Source organism: Mustelus asterias, chromosome 30 (assembly GCF_964213995.1).
Source record: "Mustelus asterias chromosome 30, sMusAst1.hap1.1, whole genome shotgun sequence".
NCBI lineage: Eukaryota > Metazoa > Chordata > Chondrichthyes > Carcharhiniformes > Triakidae > Mustelus > Mustelus asterias.
The window spans coordinates 3,971,298-3,982,816 of record NC_135830.1 but is presented as its reverse complement, the minus strand read 5'-3'; the positions used below and the strand labels follow the sequence as shown (position 1 = coordinate 3,982,816).

General features: G+C 51.3%; 1 protein-coding gene across 1 annotated transcript; it reads left to right on the top strand.

The window, feature by feature from the left end:
* Positions 1 to 380: 380 nt before the first annotated feature.
* Positions 381 to 10,474, top strand: LOC144480961 (uncharacterized). The gene is made up of 2 exons (XM_078200579.1): positions 381 to 539; positions 8,914 to 10,474. The coding sequence occupies exon 2, from the start codon at positions 8,934 to 8,936 to the stop codon at positions 9,993 to 9,995; it is 1,062 nt and encodes a 353-aa protein (XP_078056705.1). The 5' UTR covers positions 381 to 539; positions 8,914 to 8,933; the 3' UTR covers positions 9,996 to 10,474.
* The last annotated feature ends 1,045 nt before the right edge of the window (positions 10,475 to 11,519 follow it).

Here is an 11,519-nt window from a genome sequence, read left to right as displayed (position 1 = left end):
GCATCTAGACAGTTACATGGGTAGGATGGGTATAGAGGGATATGGGCCAAACGCGGGCAATTGGGACTAGTTTCGTGGTTACAAAAAGCATGGACAAGTTGGGCCGAAGGGCCTGTTTCCAGGCTGTAAACCTCTATGTGAGCCTACATGTGCACCAACAAATCAACTTTGATCTTGAATTCTGAGGACCTGCTCTTGTGTCGACATGGAAGAGGAAATCTGACCAATGATTGACTTGAGCTCTGGTCCAATCCCCATTGGATAAGGGGGCAGGAAGCTGGGTGTGTGGGTAGCCAATGGGAGGTGGTGGGGGGAAAGGGGCGGGACTCCCCTTCCCCCCACAGAAGAAGATTCCATCTCTCTTTGTTTGAATGAAGTAGGAGCGGAGGGAATGTTTTGTCAATAGAAATAGCAAACAAACACACACACTCTTGTTTCTCAATCGTTTGTCTATATATTTTTTTATTGCTGCTGCCAATACCGCAACTCCGTTCATTTTGGATTTTGAAGAGGGATTGTTATTGAAGAAAACGTCCTTTGTGAGTAAAATATTTAATGTTTCGTCGGGGGTGGGTGGCTGAGAGGGAGGGAGGGAGGATTGCAATATGCATTTGGGAGGGAGGGAGATTTGCAATGTGACTGAAAGAGGTGGGGGAGAAAGGGGGGTGGGGAGAGGGGGAGAGTTTGGGGGCTGGAAGAAGTTATAGAGATAGGGAGGGTTGTCGGGGCTGGAGGAGGTTACTGAGATAGGGAGGGGTGTAGGGGTTGGAGAAGGTTACTGAGATGGAGGGGTGTAGGGACTGGGGGAGATTAGTGTGATAGGGAAGGTTGTAGAGGCTGGAGGAGGTTACAGAGATAGGGAGAGTTGTAGGGCTGGAGGAGGTTACAGAGATAGTGAGGGTTGTAGGGGGCTGGAGGATGTTGCAGGGGTACGGAGGAGTGTTGGGGCTGAGGGAGGTTACAGAGATGAGGAGGGCTGTAGGGTCTGGAGGAAGTTGCAAAGAAAGAGATGATTGTGGGGGCTGGAGGAGGTTACAGAGATAGGGAGGGTTGTCAGGGCTTAGGGAGGTTACACAGCTGTATTGGCGCAGACAGTTTTGGTCACCACCTTACAGGGAGGATGTGATCGCGCTGGAGAGGGTCCAGGGATTTCTGATACTCAGCTTGCAGAATGTTAACTATGCGCTGAGATTGGAGAGACTGGGTTTGTTTTCACTGGGACAGCGGAGGCTGAGGGGATAGTGAATTGAGCTGTGTGTCAGTCTGAGGTGTTCCAGGTCGAATGAATGTTTCCCCTCAGCAGGGAGCTCAGTAACCAGAGGGAAATGATTTAAAGTCATTGGTAGAAGAATTGGAGCGGATTTGAGTAATATTTTCACCCAGAGAGTGGTGAGGGTCTAGAACTCGCTGCTTGAATGGATGGGAGAGGCAGAAACCCTAATTTATAGAACATAGAATAGTGCAGGAACAGGCCCTTCGGCCCACGATGTTGTGTTGGACATGACGCCAAATTAAACTAATCCATTCTGCCCGCCCTTGGTCCATATTCCTCTATTCTTTGCACATTAATCATAGAAGTCATAGAAACCCTACAGTACAGAAAGAGGCCGTTCGGCCCATCGAGTCTGCACCGATCACAATCCCACCCAGGCCCTATCCCCATATCCCTACATATTTACCCGTTAATCCCTCGAACCTACGCATCTCAGGACACTAAGGGGCAATTTTAACATGGCCAATCAACCTAACCCGCACATCTTTGGACTAATGTGCTTATCTAAATGCCCCTATCATATCTGCCTCCACCACTACCCCGGCAGCGTGTTCCAGATACCTACCACTCTCTGTGTAAAAAAAACTTGCCCCTCACATCTCCTTTCAACTTTCCCCCAATATTAGACATTTCAACTCTGGGTTGATTCCCCAAAGTGTGGCAGCAGGGTAGCACAGTGGTTAGCACTACTGCCTCCAGCGCCGGGGACCCGGGTTCAATTCCCGGCTTGGGTCATTGTCTGTGCGGCGTCTGCACATTCTCCCCGTATCTGTGTGGGTTTCCTCCGGGTGCTCTGGTTTCCTTCCACAGATTGAAAAATGTGCTGGCTAGGTACGTTGGCCATGCTAAATTCTCCCTCAGTGTACCAACAGGTGCCGGAGTGTAGCGACTAGGGAATTTTCACAGTAACTTCACTGCAGTGTTAATGTAAGCCTACTTGTGACAGTAATAAATAAACTCAAACTTTAGAACATAGAAGATTACAGCGCAGTACAGGCCCTTCGGCCCTCGATGTTGCGCCGACCTGTGAAACCAATCTGAAGCCCATCTAATCTACACTATTCCAATATCATCCATATGTTTATCCAATAACCATTTGAATGCTCTTAATGTTGACGAGTCCACTACTGCTGCAGGCAGGGCATTCCACGCCCTTACTACTCTCTGAGTGAAGAACCTACCTCTGACATCTGTCCTATATCTATCACCCCTTAATTTAAAGCTATGTCCCCTCGTGCTAGCCATCACCATCCGAGGAAAAAGGCTCTCACTATCCACCCTGTCTAATCCTCTGATCATCTTGTATGCCTCTATTAAGTCACCTCTTCACCTTCTTCTCTCTAACGAAAACAACCTCAAGTCCCTCAGCCTTTCTTCATAAGACCTTCCCACCACACCAGGCAACATCCTGGTAAATCTCCTCTGCACCCTTTCCAATGCTTCCACATCCTTCCTATAATACGGTGACCAGAACTGTACGCAATACTCCAAGTGCGGCCGCACCAGAATTTTGTACAGTTGCAACATGACCTCCTGGCTCCGAAACTCAATCCCTCTACCAATAAAAGCTAACATACCGTACGCCTCCTTAACAACCCTATCAACTTGGGTGCCAACTTTCAGGAATCTATGCACATGGACACCCAGATCCCTCTGTTCATCCACACTACCAAGTATCTTACCATTAGCCCAGTACTCCCGTTACTCCTTCCAAAGTGAATCACCTCACACTTTTCCGCATTGAACTCCATTGTTCCATCAGATTCTGACTTTTAACCCTATCTACGCCTCTCATCATTTTATAAACTTCTATGAGGTCTCTCCTCAGTCTCTGCCGCTCCAGAGAAAACAACACTAGTCCAGCCTCTCGTTATAGCTCATAGTCCCTAATCCAGGCAGCATCCTGGTAAACCTCTTCTGCATCTTCTCCAAACCCTCTACATCCTTCCTGTAATGTGGCGACCAGATTTGAACGCAGTTCTCAGTCCGCCCTAACCATCCTGACTCTTGTACTCAATGCCCCGATCAATAAAAGCAAGCATAACATACAGCTTCTTTACCACACTATCTACTTGTGCGGCCACTCTCAGGGAGCTATGGACTTGAACCCCCAGATCCTCAATTTCACGCACTTTCTTTGAGATGGACCTGGGGTGATGTGACGGACGATGGACTAGGAGATGGAAGGTAGGATCAGACTGGGAGATCTCTTAAACAGAGAACAAAGAAAAGCACAACGCAGGGGGACAGGCCCTTGGCCCTCCAAGCCTGTGCTGATCATGATGCCCTAACTAAACTACAAAAAAAACCCTTCTGCCCTTACTCGGTCCGTATCCCGCTATTCCCTCCCTATTCATGTACCCATCCAGATGCCTCTTAAATGTTGCTAACATGCCTGCTTCCACCAGCTCCCCTGGCAGCGCGTTCCAGGCACCCACCACTCTCTGTCTGGAAAACTTCCCCTGCACCTCTCTCTCAAACTTTCCCCCCCTCGCCTTGAACCTGTGCCCCCTTGTAATTGACACTTCCACCCGGGGAAAAAAGCCTCTGACTATCCATCCTGTCAATGTCTCTCATAATTTTGTAGAGCTCTATCAGGTCGCCCCTCAGCCTCCGTCTTTCCAGTGAAAACAATCCTAGTTTATTCAACCTCTCCTCATAACCAATACCCTCGAGACCAGGTAACATCCTGGCGAACCTTCTTTGCACTCTCTCCAAAGCTTCAACGTCCTTCTGTAGTGTGGTGACCAGAACTGCACTCACTGCTCCAAAGTTTGCAGAATTTAGAGCTATGGGTCACTGTTTAAAGTAAGGGTTCGCCCATTTCAGACGGAGGTGAAGAGAATTGTTTTCTCTCCCAGGCTGGAACTCTCTTCCTCAAAGTGGAAGCAGAGGCTCTGAGTATTTTGATTCTTGATAAGCACGAGGGTGAAAAGTTAGACCATAAGATATAGGAGCAGAATTAGACCATTCGGCCCATTGAGTCTGCTCCGCCATTCGATCATGGCTGACGAGTTTCTCAAACCCATTCACCTACCTTCTCCTCGTAACATTTGACCCCCCTCATCGATCACGAACCTACCTATCTCTTTCTTAAAGACACTCAGTGACCTGGCCCCCTCGGTGGCAATGAGTTCCACAGATTCACCACCCTCTGGCTGAAGAAATTCTTCCTCATCTCAGTTCTAAAGGGTCATCCCTTTACTCCGATGTGGGGATGTCAGTGTTGGACTGGGATGGACACAGTAAGTAGTCTCACAGCACCAGGTTAAAGTCCAACAGGGTTATTTGGAATCATGAGCTTTTGGAGCGCTGCTGCTTCATCAGGTGAGTCTGACCCGATAAAGGAGCAGCGTTCCAAAAGCTCGTGATGACAAATAAACCTGTTGGACTTTAACGTGGCAATGTGAGACCCTTTACTCTGAGGCTCTACCCTCGGATCCTAGTCTCTACTCATGGAAACATCTTCCCCACGTCCACTCTATCCAGGCCTTTCAGTATTCTGCAAGTTTCATAAGATCCCCCCTTCATCCTTCTAAACTCCAACGAGTACAGACCCAGAGTCCTCAACCGTTCCTCATATGACAAGCCCTTCATTCCAGGGATCATTCTTGTGAACCTCCTCTGGACCAAGGCCAGCACATCCATCCTTAGATACGGGGCCCAAAATTGCTCACAATATTGCAGATGTGGTCTGACCAGAGCCTTATACAGCCTCAGCAGTATCATAGAACCCCGCAGTGCAGAAGGAGGCCATTCAGCCCATTGAGTCTGCACCGACCACAGTCCCACCCAGGCCCAATCCCCATAACCCCATGTATTTACCCGAGCTAGTCCCCCTGACACTAAGGGGCAATTTAACATGGCCAACCCCCCTAACCCGCACATCTTTGGACTGTGGGAGGAAACTGGAGCACCCGGAGGAAACCCACGCAGACACGAGGAGAATGTGCAAACTCCACAGAGACCCAAGCCGTGAATCCAACCCAGGTCCCTGGTGCTGTGAGGCAGCAGTGTTAACCACTGTGCCGCCTCTAATGTGTTCTATTAGTATGTACATCAAGTATGCCCTATGCATCTTTCCAGCAATGGTTTATAGGGGGCTCAGGCCTTCTGGCATTCAGATACATGGTGTGAGTGCTATTAATGCAGACAGTTTTTTTTCATTCATTCATGGAGTCACACGTAGACCAGACCAGGTAATGACGGCAGATTTCCTTCCCTAAAGGACATTAGTGAATCAGATGGGTTTTTCTGACAACCGACAATGGTTTCATGGTCATCAGATTCTTAATTCCAGATTCTTTTATTGAATTCAAATTTCGTCAGCTGCTGTGGCGGGATTTGAACCCGGGTGCACAGAACATTAGCTGAGATCTGGATTAATAGTCTAGTCATAATACCACTAGGCCATCGCCTCCCCATACGTGAATGCTTTAGTATTCTAGTCCTCTCAATGAATACAGACATTGCATTTGTCTTCCTAATGTGGGGGGGGGGTCTGGTAGCATTGCTGCTTCACCGCCAGGGACCTGGGTTCAATTCCAGCCTACGGTCACCATTCTCCCCGTGTCTGCTTGGGTTTCTTTCGGGTGCTCCGGTTTCAAAGAACAACAGGGAACAAAGAAAATTACAGCACAGGAACAGGCCCTTCAGCCCTCCAAGGCAGCACCGACCATGCTACCCGACTGAACTAAAACCCCCGACCCTTCCGGGACCATATCCCTCTATTTCCTCCAACAGTCCAAAGATGTGCAGATTAGGTGGATTGGCTAAATTGCCCTTTAGTGTCAGGGGGATTAACGGGGTAAATACATGGGGTTACGGGAGTGGGGCCTGGGTGGGATTGTGATTGGTGTAGACTCGATGGGCCAAATGGCCGCCTCCTGCACTGTAGAGATTTTGTGATTCCATGAACGACTCAGGAGGCAGTGGCATGGTGGTATTGTCACTGGATGAGTGGTCCAGAGACCCAGAGCAAGATCTGGGGACCCTGGTTCGAATCCCGCCATGGCAGAGGGTAAAATTTGAATTCAATAAGAAATCTGGAATTAAGAATCTACTGATGACCATGAAACCATTGTTGATTGTCAGGAAAACCCATCTAGTTCATTAATCTCCTTTTAAGGAAGGAAATCTGCCGACCTTGCCTGGTCTGGCCTCCATGTGACTCCAGAACCACAACAATGCGGTTGACTCTCAACTGCCTTCCAAGAGCAACGAGTGATGGGCAATAAATGCTGACCAGCCAGCGACGCCCATGTCCCATAATTATAGGGATAGGGCTGTTTTACTGCAGTTGTATAAGGCGTTGGTGAGGCCACACCTGGAGTGTTGTGTCCAGTTTTGGTGTCCTTATCTGAGGAAGGATGTCCTTGCTATAGAGGGAGCACAGCAAAGGTTTACCAGGCTGATTCCTGGGATGGCAGGTCTGTCATATGAGGAGAGACTAAGTTGGTTCGGATTATATTCACTGGAGTTTAGAAGAGCGAGAGGGGATCTCATAGAAACTTATATAATTCTAACAGGATTAGACAGGGTCGATTCAGAAAGAATGTTTTCGATGGTGGGGGAGTCCAGAACTAGGGGTTATAGTTTGAGGATGAGGTAAACCTTTTAGGACTGAGGTGGGGAGGAATTACTTCACCCGGTGAATGTGTGGAATTCACTACCACAGAAAGTAGCTGAGGCCAAAACGTGTGATTTCAAGAAGAAATTAGATATAGCTCTTGGGGCTAAAGGGATCAAGGGATATGAGGGGAAGGGAGGGATCAGGATATTGAATTCGATGATCAGCCATGATCAGAATGATTGGCGGAGCAGGCTCGAAGGGCCAAATGGCCTACTCCTGCTTTTAGTTTCTATGTTTCGATCTTTGGACACTAAGGGACCATTTACCATGGCCCTTTTGATATTTTGTCACTTGATCTATTGTCACATGTATTGGGATACAGTGAAAAGTATTGTTTCTTGCGCGGTATACAGACAGAGAAGGAACGGAGAGGGTGCCAATGTAGTGTTAGTCATAGCTGGGGAGTAGAGAAAGGTCAGCTTAATATAAGGTAGGTCCATTCAAAAGTCTGATGGCAGCAGGGAAGAAGCTGTTCTTGAGTAGGTCGGTGTGTGACCTCAGACTTTTGTACCGTTTTCCTGGTGGAAGAACTAGGAGCGGGAGTAGGTCATCTGGCCCCTCGAGCCTGCTCCGCCATCCAGTAGGATCATGGCTTATCTTTTCGTGAACTCAGCTCCATTTACCCGCCCACTCACCATAACCCTTAATTCCTTTACTGTTCAAAAATTTATCTATCCTTGCCTTAAAAACATTCACTGAGGTAGCCTCAACTGTTTCACTGGGCAGGGAATTCCACAGATTTGGCACAGTAGCACAGTGGTTAGCACTGCTGCTTCACCGTTCCAGGGACCTGGGTTCGATTCCCGGCTTGGGTCACTGTCTGTGTGGAGTTTGCACATTCTCCTCGTGTCTGCGTGGGTTTCCTCCGGGTGCTCCGGTTTCCTCCCACAGTCCAAAGATATGCAGGTTAGGTTGATTGGCCAGGTTAAAAATTGCCCCTCAGAGTCCTGAGATGCGTAGGTTCGAGGGATTAACGGGTAAATATGTAGGGATATGGGGATAGGGCCTGGGTGGGATTGTGATCGGTGCAGACCTGATGGGCCGAATGGCCTCCATCTGCACTGTCGGGTTTCTATGATTCTATTGATAAGATTCACAACCCTTTGGGTGAAGAAGTTCCTCTTCAACTCGGTCCTAAATCTGTCCCCCTTATTTTGAGGCCATGCCCCCTAGTTCTAGTTTCACCCGCCAGTGGAAACAACTTCCCTGCTTCTATCTTATCTATTCCCTTCATAATCTTATATGTTTCCATAAAATCTCTCCTCATTCTTCTGAATTCCAATGGGTTTAGTCCCAGTTTACTCAGTCTCTCCTCATAAACCTTCCATCTCAACTCCGGAATCAAGAAGGTGGAAGAAACATTAAATAGATAGAAGATCGGAGCAGGAGGAGGCTATTTGGCCCTTCGAGCCTGCTCTGCCATTCATTAGGATCATGGCTGATCGTCCAACTCAATGGCCTAACTCTGCTTTCTCCCCGTAATCTTTGATCCCATTCACCCCAAGTGCTATATCCAGCCACCTCCTGAATACATTCAATGTTTTGGCATCAACTACTTCCTGTGGTAATGAATTCCACAGGCTCACCACCCTTTGGGTGAAGAAATGTCTTCTCATCTCCATCCTAAATGGTCTACCCCGAATCCTCAGACTGTGACCCCCCCGGTTCTGGACGCCCCCCCCCACCATCGGAAATATCCTCCCTGCATCTATCCTGTCTAGTCCTGTTGGCATTTTATACATCGTTATGAGATCCCCGGGGTTATGTCCGGGGTGCGTATGCTCCTTAGTTATGCTGGCTGCTTCTCCGAGGCAGTGGGAAGTGTAGACAGAGTCAATGGCTGGGAGGCTGGTTTGCGTGGTGGATTGGGCTACATTTGTAGCTTCTTGTGGTCTTGGGCAGATTTGATAGGTTTGGGTGGCCGGTGAAGTGACGTGTTTGGCTTTGAATGCCAGATGTTTGAGGACTGACTTGTCTTTTGTTATTGTGTCTCTGTGCTGCTGAACAGGGCAGGAGGAGGACCAGACGATGGAGGAGGAGCGAGCGGGGGATCGGAGTGAGGCCTCACCTCGGGGTGCGGCGGAGCCTCTCAAGCGCGCAGCACCAGAGGAGCAGTGCGGACCGCTCGGCGTGGAGGGAGAGGTGTTTGAGTGCGAGGAGGAGGCAGCGGAGGTGATGGTGGTGGGGGGACTGCGTGCGGCGGCGTGGCTAGAGGGGGGCCCGCCCGGCACCAGGGCACGGCGGGGCAGAGGCGCCGGGGGGGCCCTGGTGGCGGCCGCCCGCCGCCGGGAGCGGCCCCACCGGTGCGGCGAGTGCGGCAAAGGCTTCAGCTACCCGTCCAAGCTGGAGATCCACCGGCGGGTGCACACGGGGGAGAGGCCCTTCCTGTGCACGGCCTGCGGCAAGGGCTTCACCGAGTCGTCCAGCCTGCTGACCCACCAGCGGGTCCACTCGGGCGAGTGGCTCTTCCTGTGCTCGGTGTGCGGCAAGGGCTTCACCAAACCCTCCCACCTGCTGACCCACCAGCGGGTCCACACCGGGGAGAGGCCCTTTGTCTGCCCGCTCTGCGGCAAGGGCTTTACCCAGAGCTCCAACCTGCTGACCCACCAGCGGGTGCACACGGACGCCCGCCCCTTCCCCTGCCCGGCCTGCGGCAAGGCCTTCAAGAGCGCCGAGGAGCTGAAGAAGCACCAGCAGGTCCACACCGACGCCCGACCCTTCCGCTGCTCCGTCTGCGCCAAGGGCTTCCGCATGTCTTCCCACCTGCTGACCCACCAGCTGATCCACACGGGCGAGCGCCCCTTTGTCTGCCCGCTCTGTGGCCGGGGCTTCACCCAGAGCTCCAACCTGCTGTCCCACCGCCGCATCCACACGGGCGAGCGCCCCTTCCGCTGCGCCCGCTGCCCCAAGACCTTCCGCATGTCGGCCCACCTCCTGGCCCACCAGCGGGTCCACACCGGTGAGCGCCCCTTCGTCTGCCCCTCCTGCGGCAAGGGCTTCACCCGCTCCTCCTACCTGCTGCGGCACCAGCGGGCACACAGTCTGGGCCCCGCCACCGTCATCGCCGCCGTGGGCCACATCCAGGACTGAGCCACCAGCATCGACCTATCCCTTACCTTCTCCCCCCTCCCTCCCTCCTTCTCCCTTCTCTCTCCCTCTCTTTTCTTCCCCATCTCCTCCACCAATCTTGAGTTCCCTCAGCTGTTTCCAGAGCACCAGGCCGGGCATAAGGATGGCGCACACCTCCCTATCTTCTCCCCGGAGGACATTAACGGCTAAAATCTGGACAATTCGCTGTAAGAACCAATTGGGGACTCTAACAACAATTTACACTGCTTGGGAAGAGAGCACCGAGAGTGCGCCCCATGGGACCGACCCCGTGCGCCCTCACCAGTGTCGTTGACAAGGCTCAGCTTTCGATTCCGGGGCCCGAGGAATTTTGGCTCCTGGCTCCACCCTGCCGGGATTTGAAGCCGTCTCTCCGGAACATTTGTCCGTTCCTCTGTATCGCTCGCCCGCTCGGGTAACTGCTTGCTGTGCCCGCTTGCCAGGACGAAGGGGGTGTTTCTGCTGATGTTAGTGATTTTGATTTCCCCTCCCGTCCCCATCCTCCTCCTCCCCACCTTACCTGAGCCTGTGTTGAATGTTTTGGATTTCGGTTAAATAAAATCCAGCATTGCGTAAAACAGGCCACGTGTCGGTCCCTTGGCGTGTCGTCGCAGGGACTGCGATGGGTTCTTTCGATCGCAGTCTCTGGTCCGTTCTGGGGAGCCAGACTGTTGTTTGTGGAGGTAAAAGGGGGCTGGGTTATGGGGGAGGGCGGGCGGGCGGGGGAGGGGAGTGGAGGTGGGACACAGGCGCTCGGCGGCTCACTTGGAGAACCAGCCCAGACATGACGGAAGATACATAGGAGTTGGGAGTGGGGAGGCGATGGCCTAGTGGTATTATCGCTCGACTATTAATCCAGAAACTCTGCTAATGTTCTGGGGACCCGGGTTCAAATCCCACCACGGCAGCTGGTGAAATTTGAATTCAATAAATAAATATCTGGAATTAAGAATCTGATGACCATGAAACCATTGTCGGAGAAACCCATCTGGTTCACTAATGTCCTTTAGAGAAGGAAATCTGCCGTCCTTACCCGGTCTGACCTACATGTGACTCCAGACCCACAGCAATGTGGTTGACTCCCAACTGCCCTCTGAAATGGCCTGGTAAGGCTCTCAGTCCAAGGGTGACTAGGGATGGACAATAAATGCTGATCAGCCAGCGACGCCCATGTCCCACGGATGAATAAAAGCTCAGTCTGTGCTGAATTTTATGGGCACAGTGGTTCGCACTGCTGCCTCAGCGCCGGGGAGCTGGGTTCGATTTCCAGTCTTCAGTCTGTGCGGAGTTTGCACGTTCTCCCCGTGTCGGCGTGGGTTTCCCCTGGGTGCTCCGGTTTCCTCCCACAGTCAAAGAAACTTATAAAGTTCTAACAGGGTAGATTTAGAAAGATTGTTCCTGATGATGGGGGAGTCCAGAACTAGGGGTCATAGTTTGAGGATAAGGGGTAGAACCTTTTAGAACTGAGGTGAGGAGAAATGTCTTCACCCAGAGGGTGGTGAATGT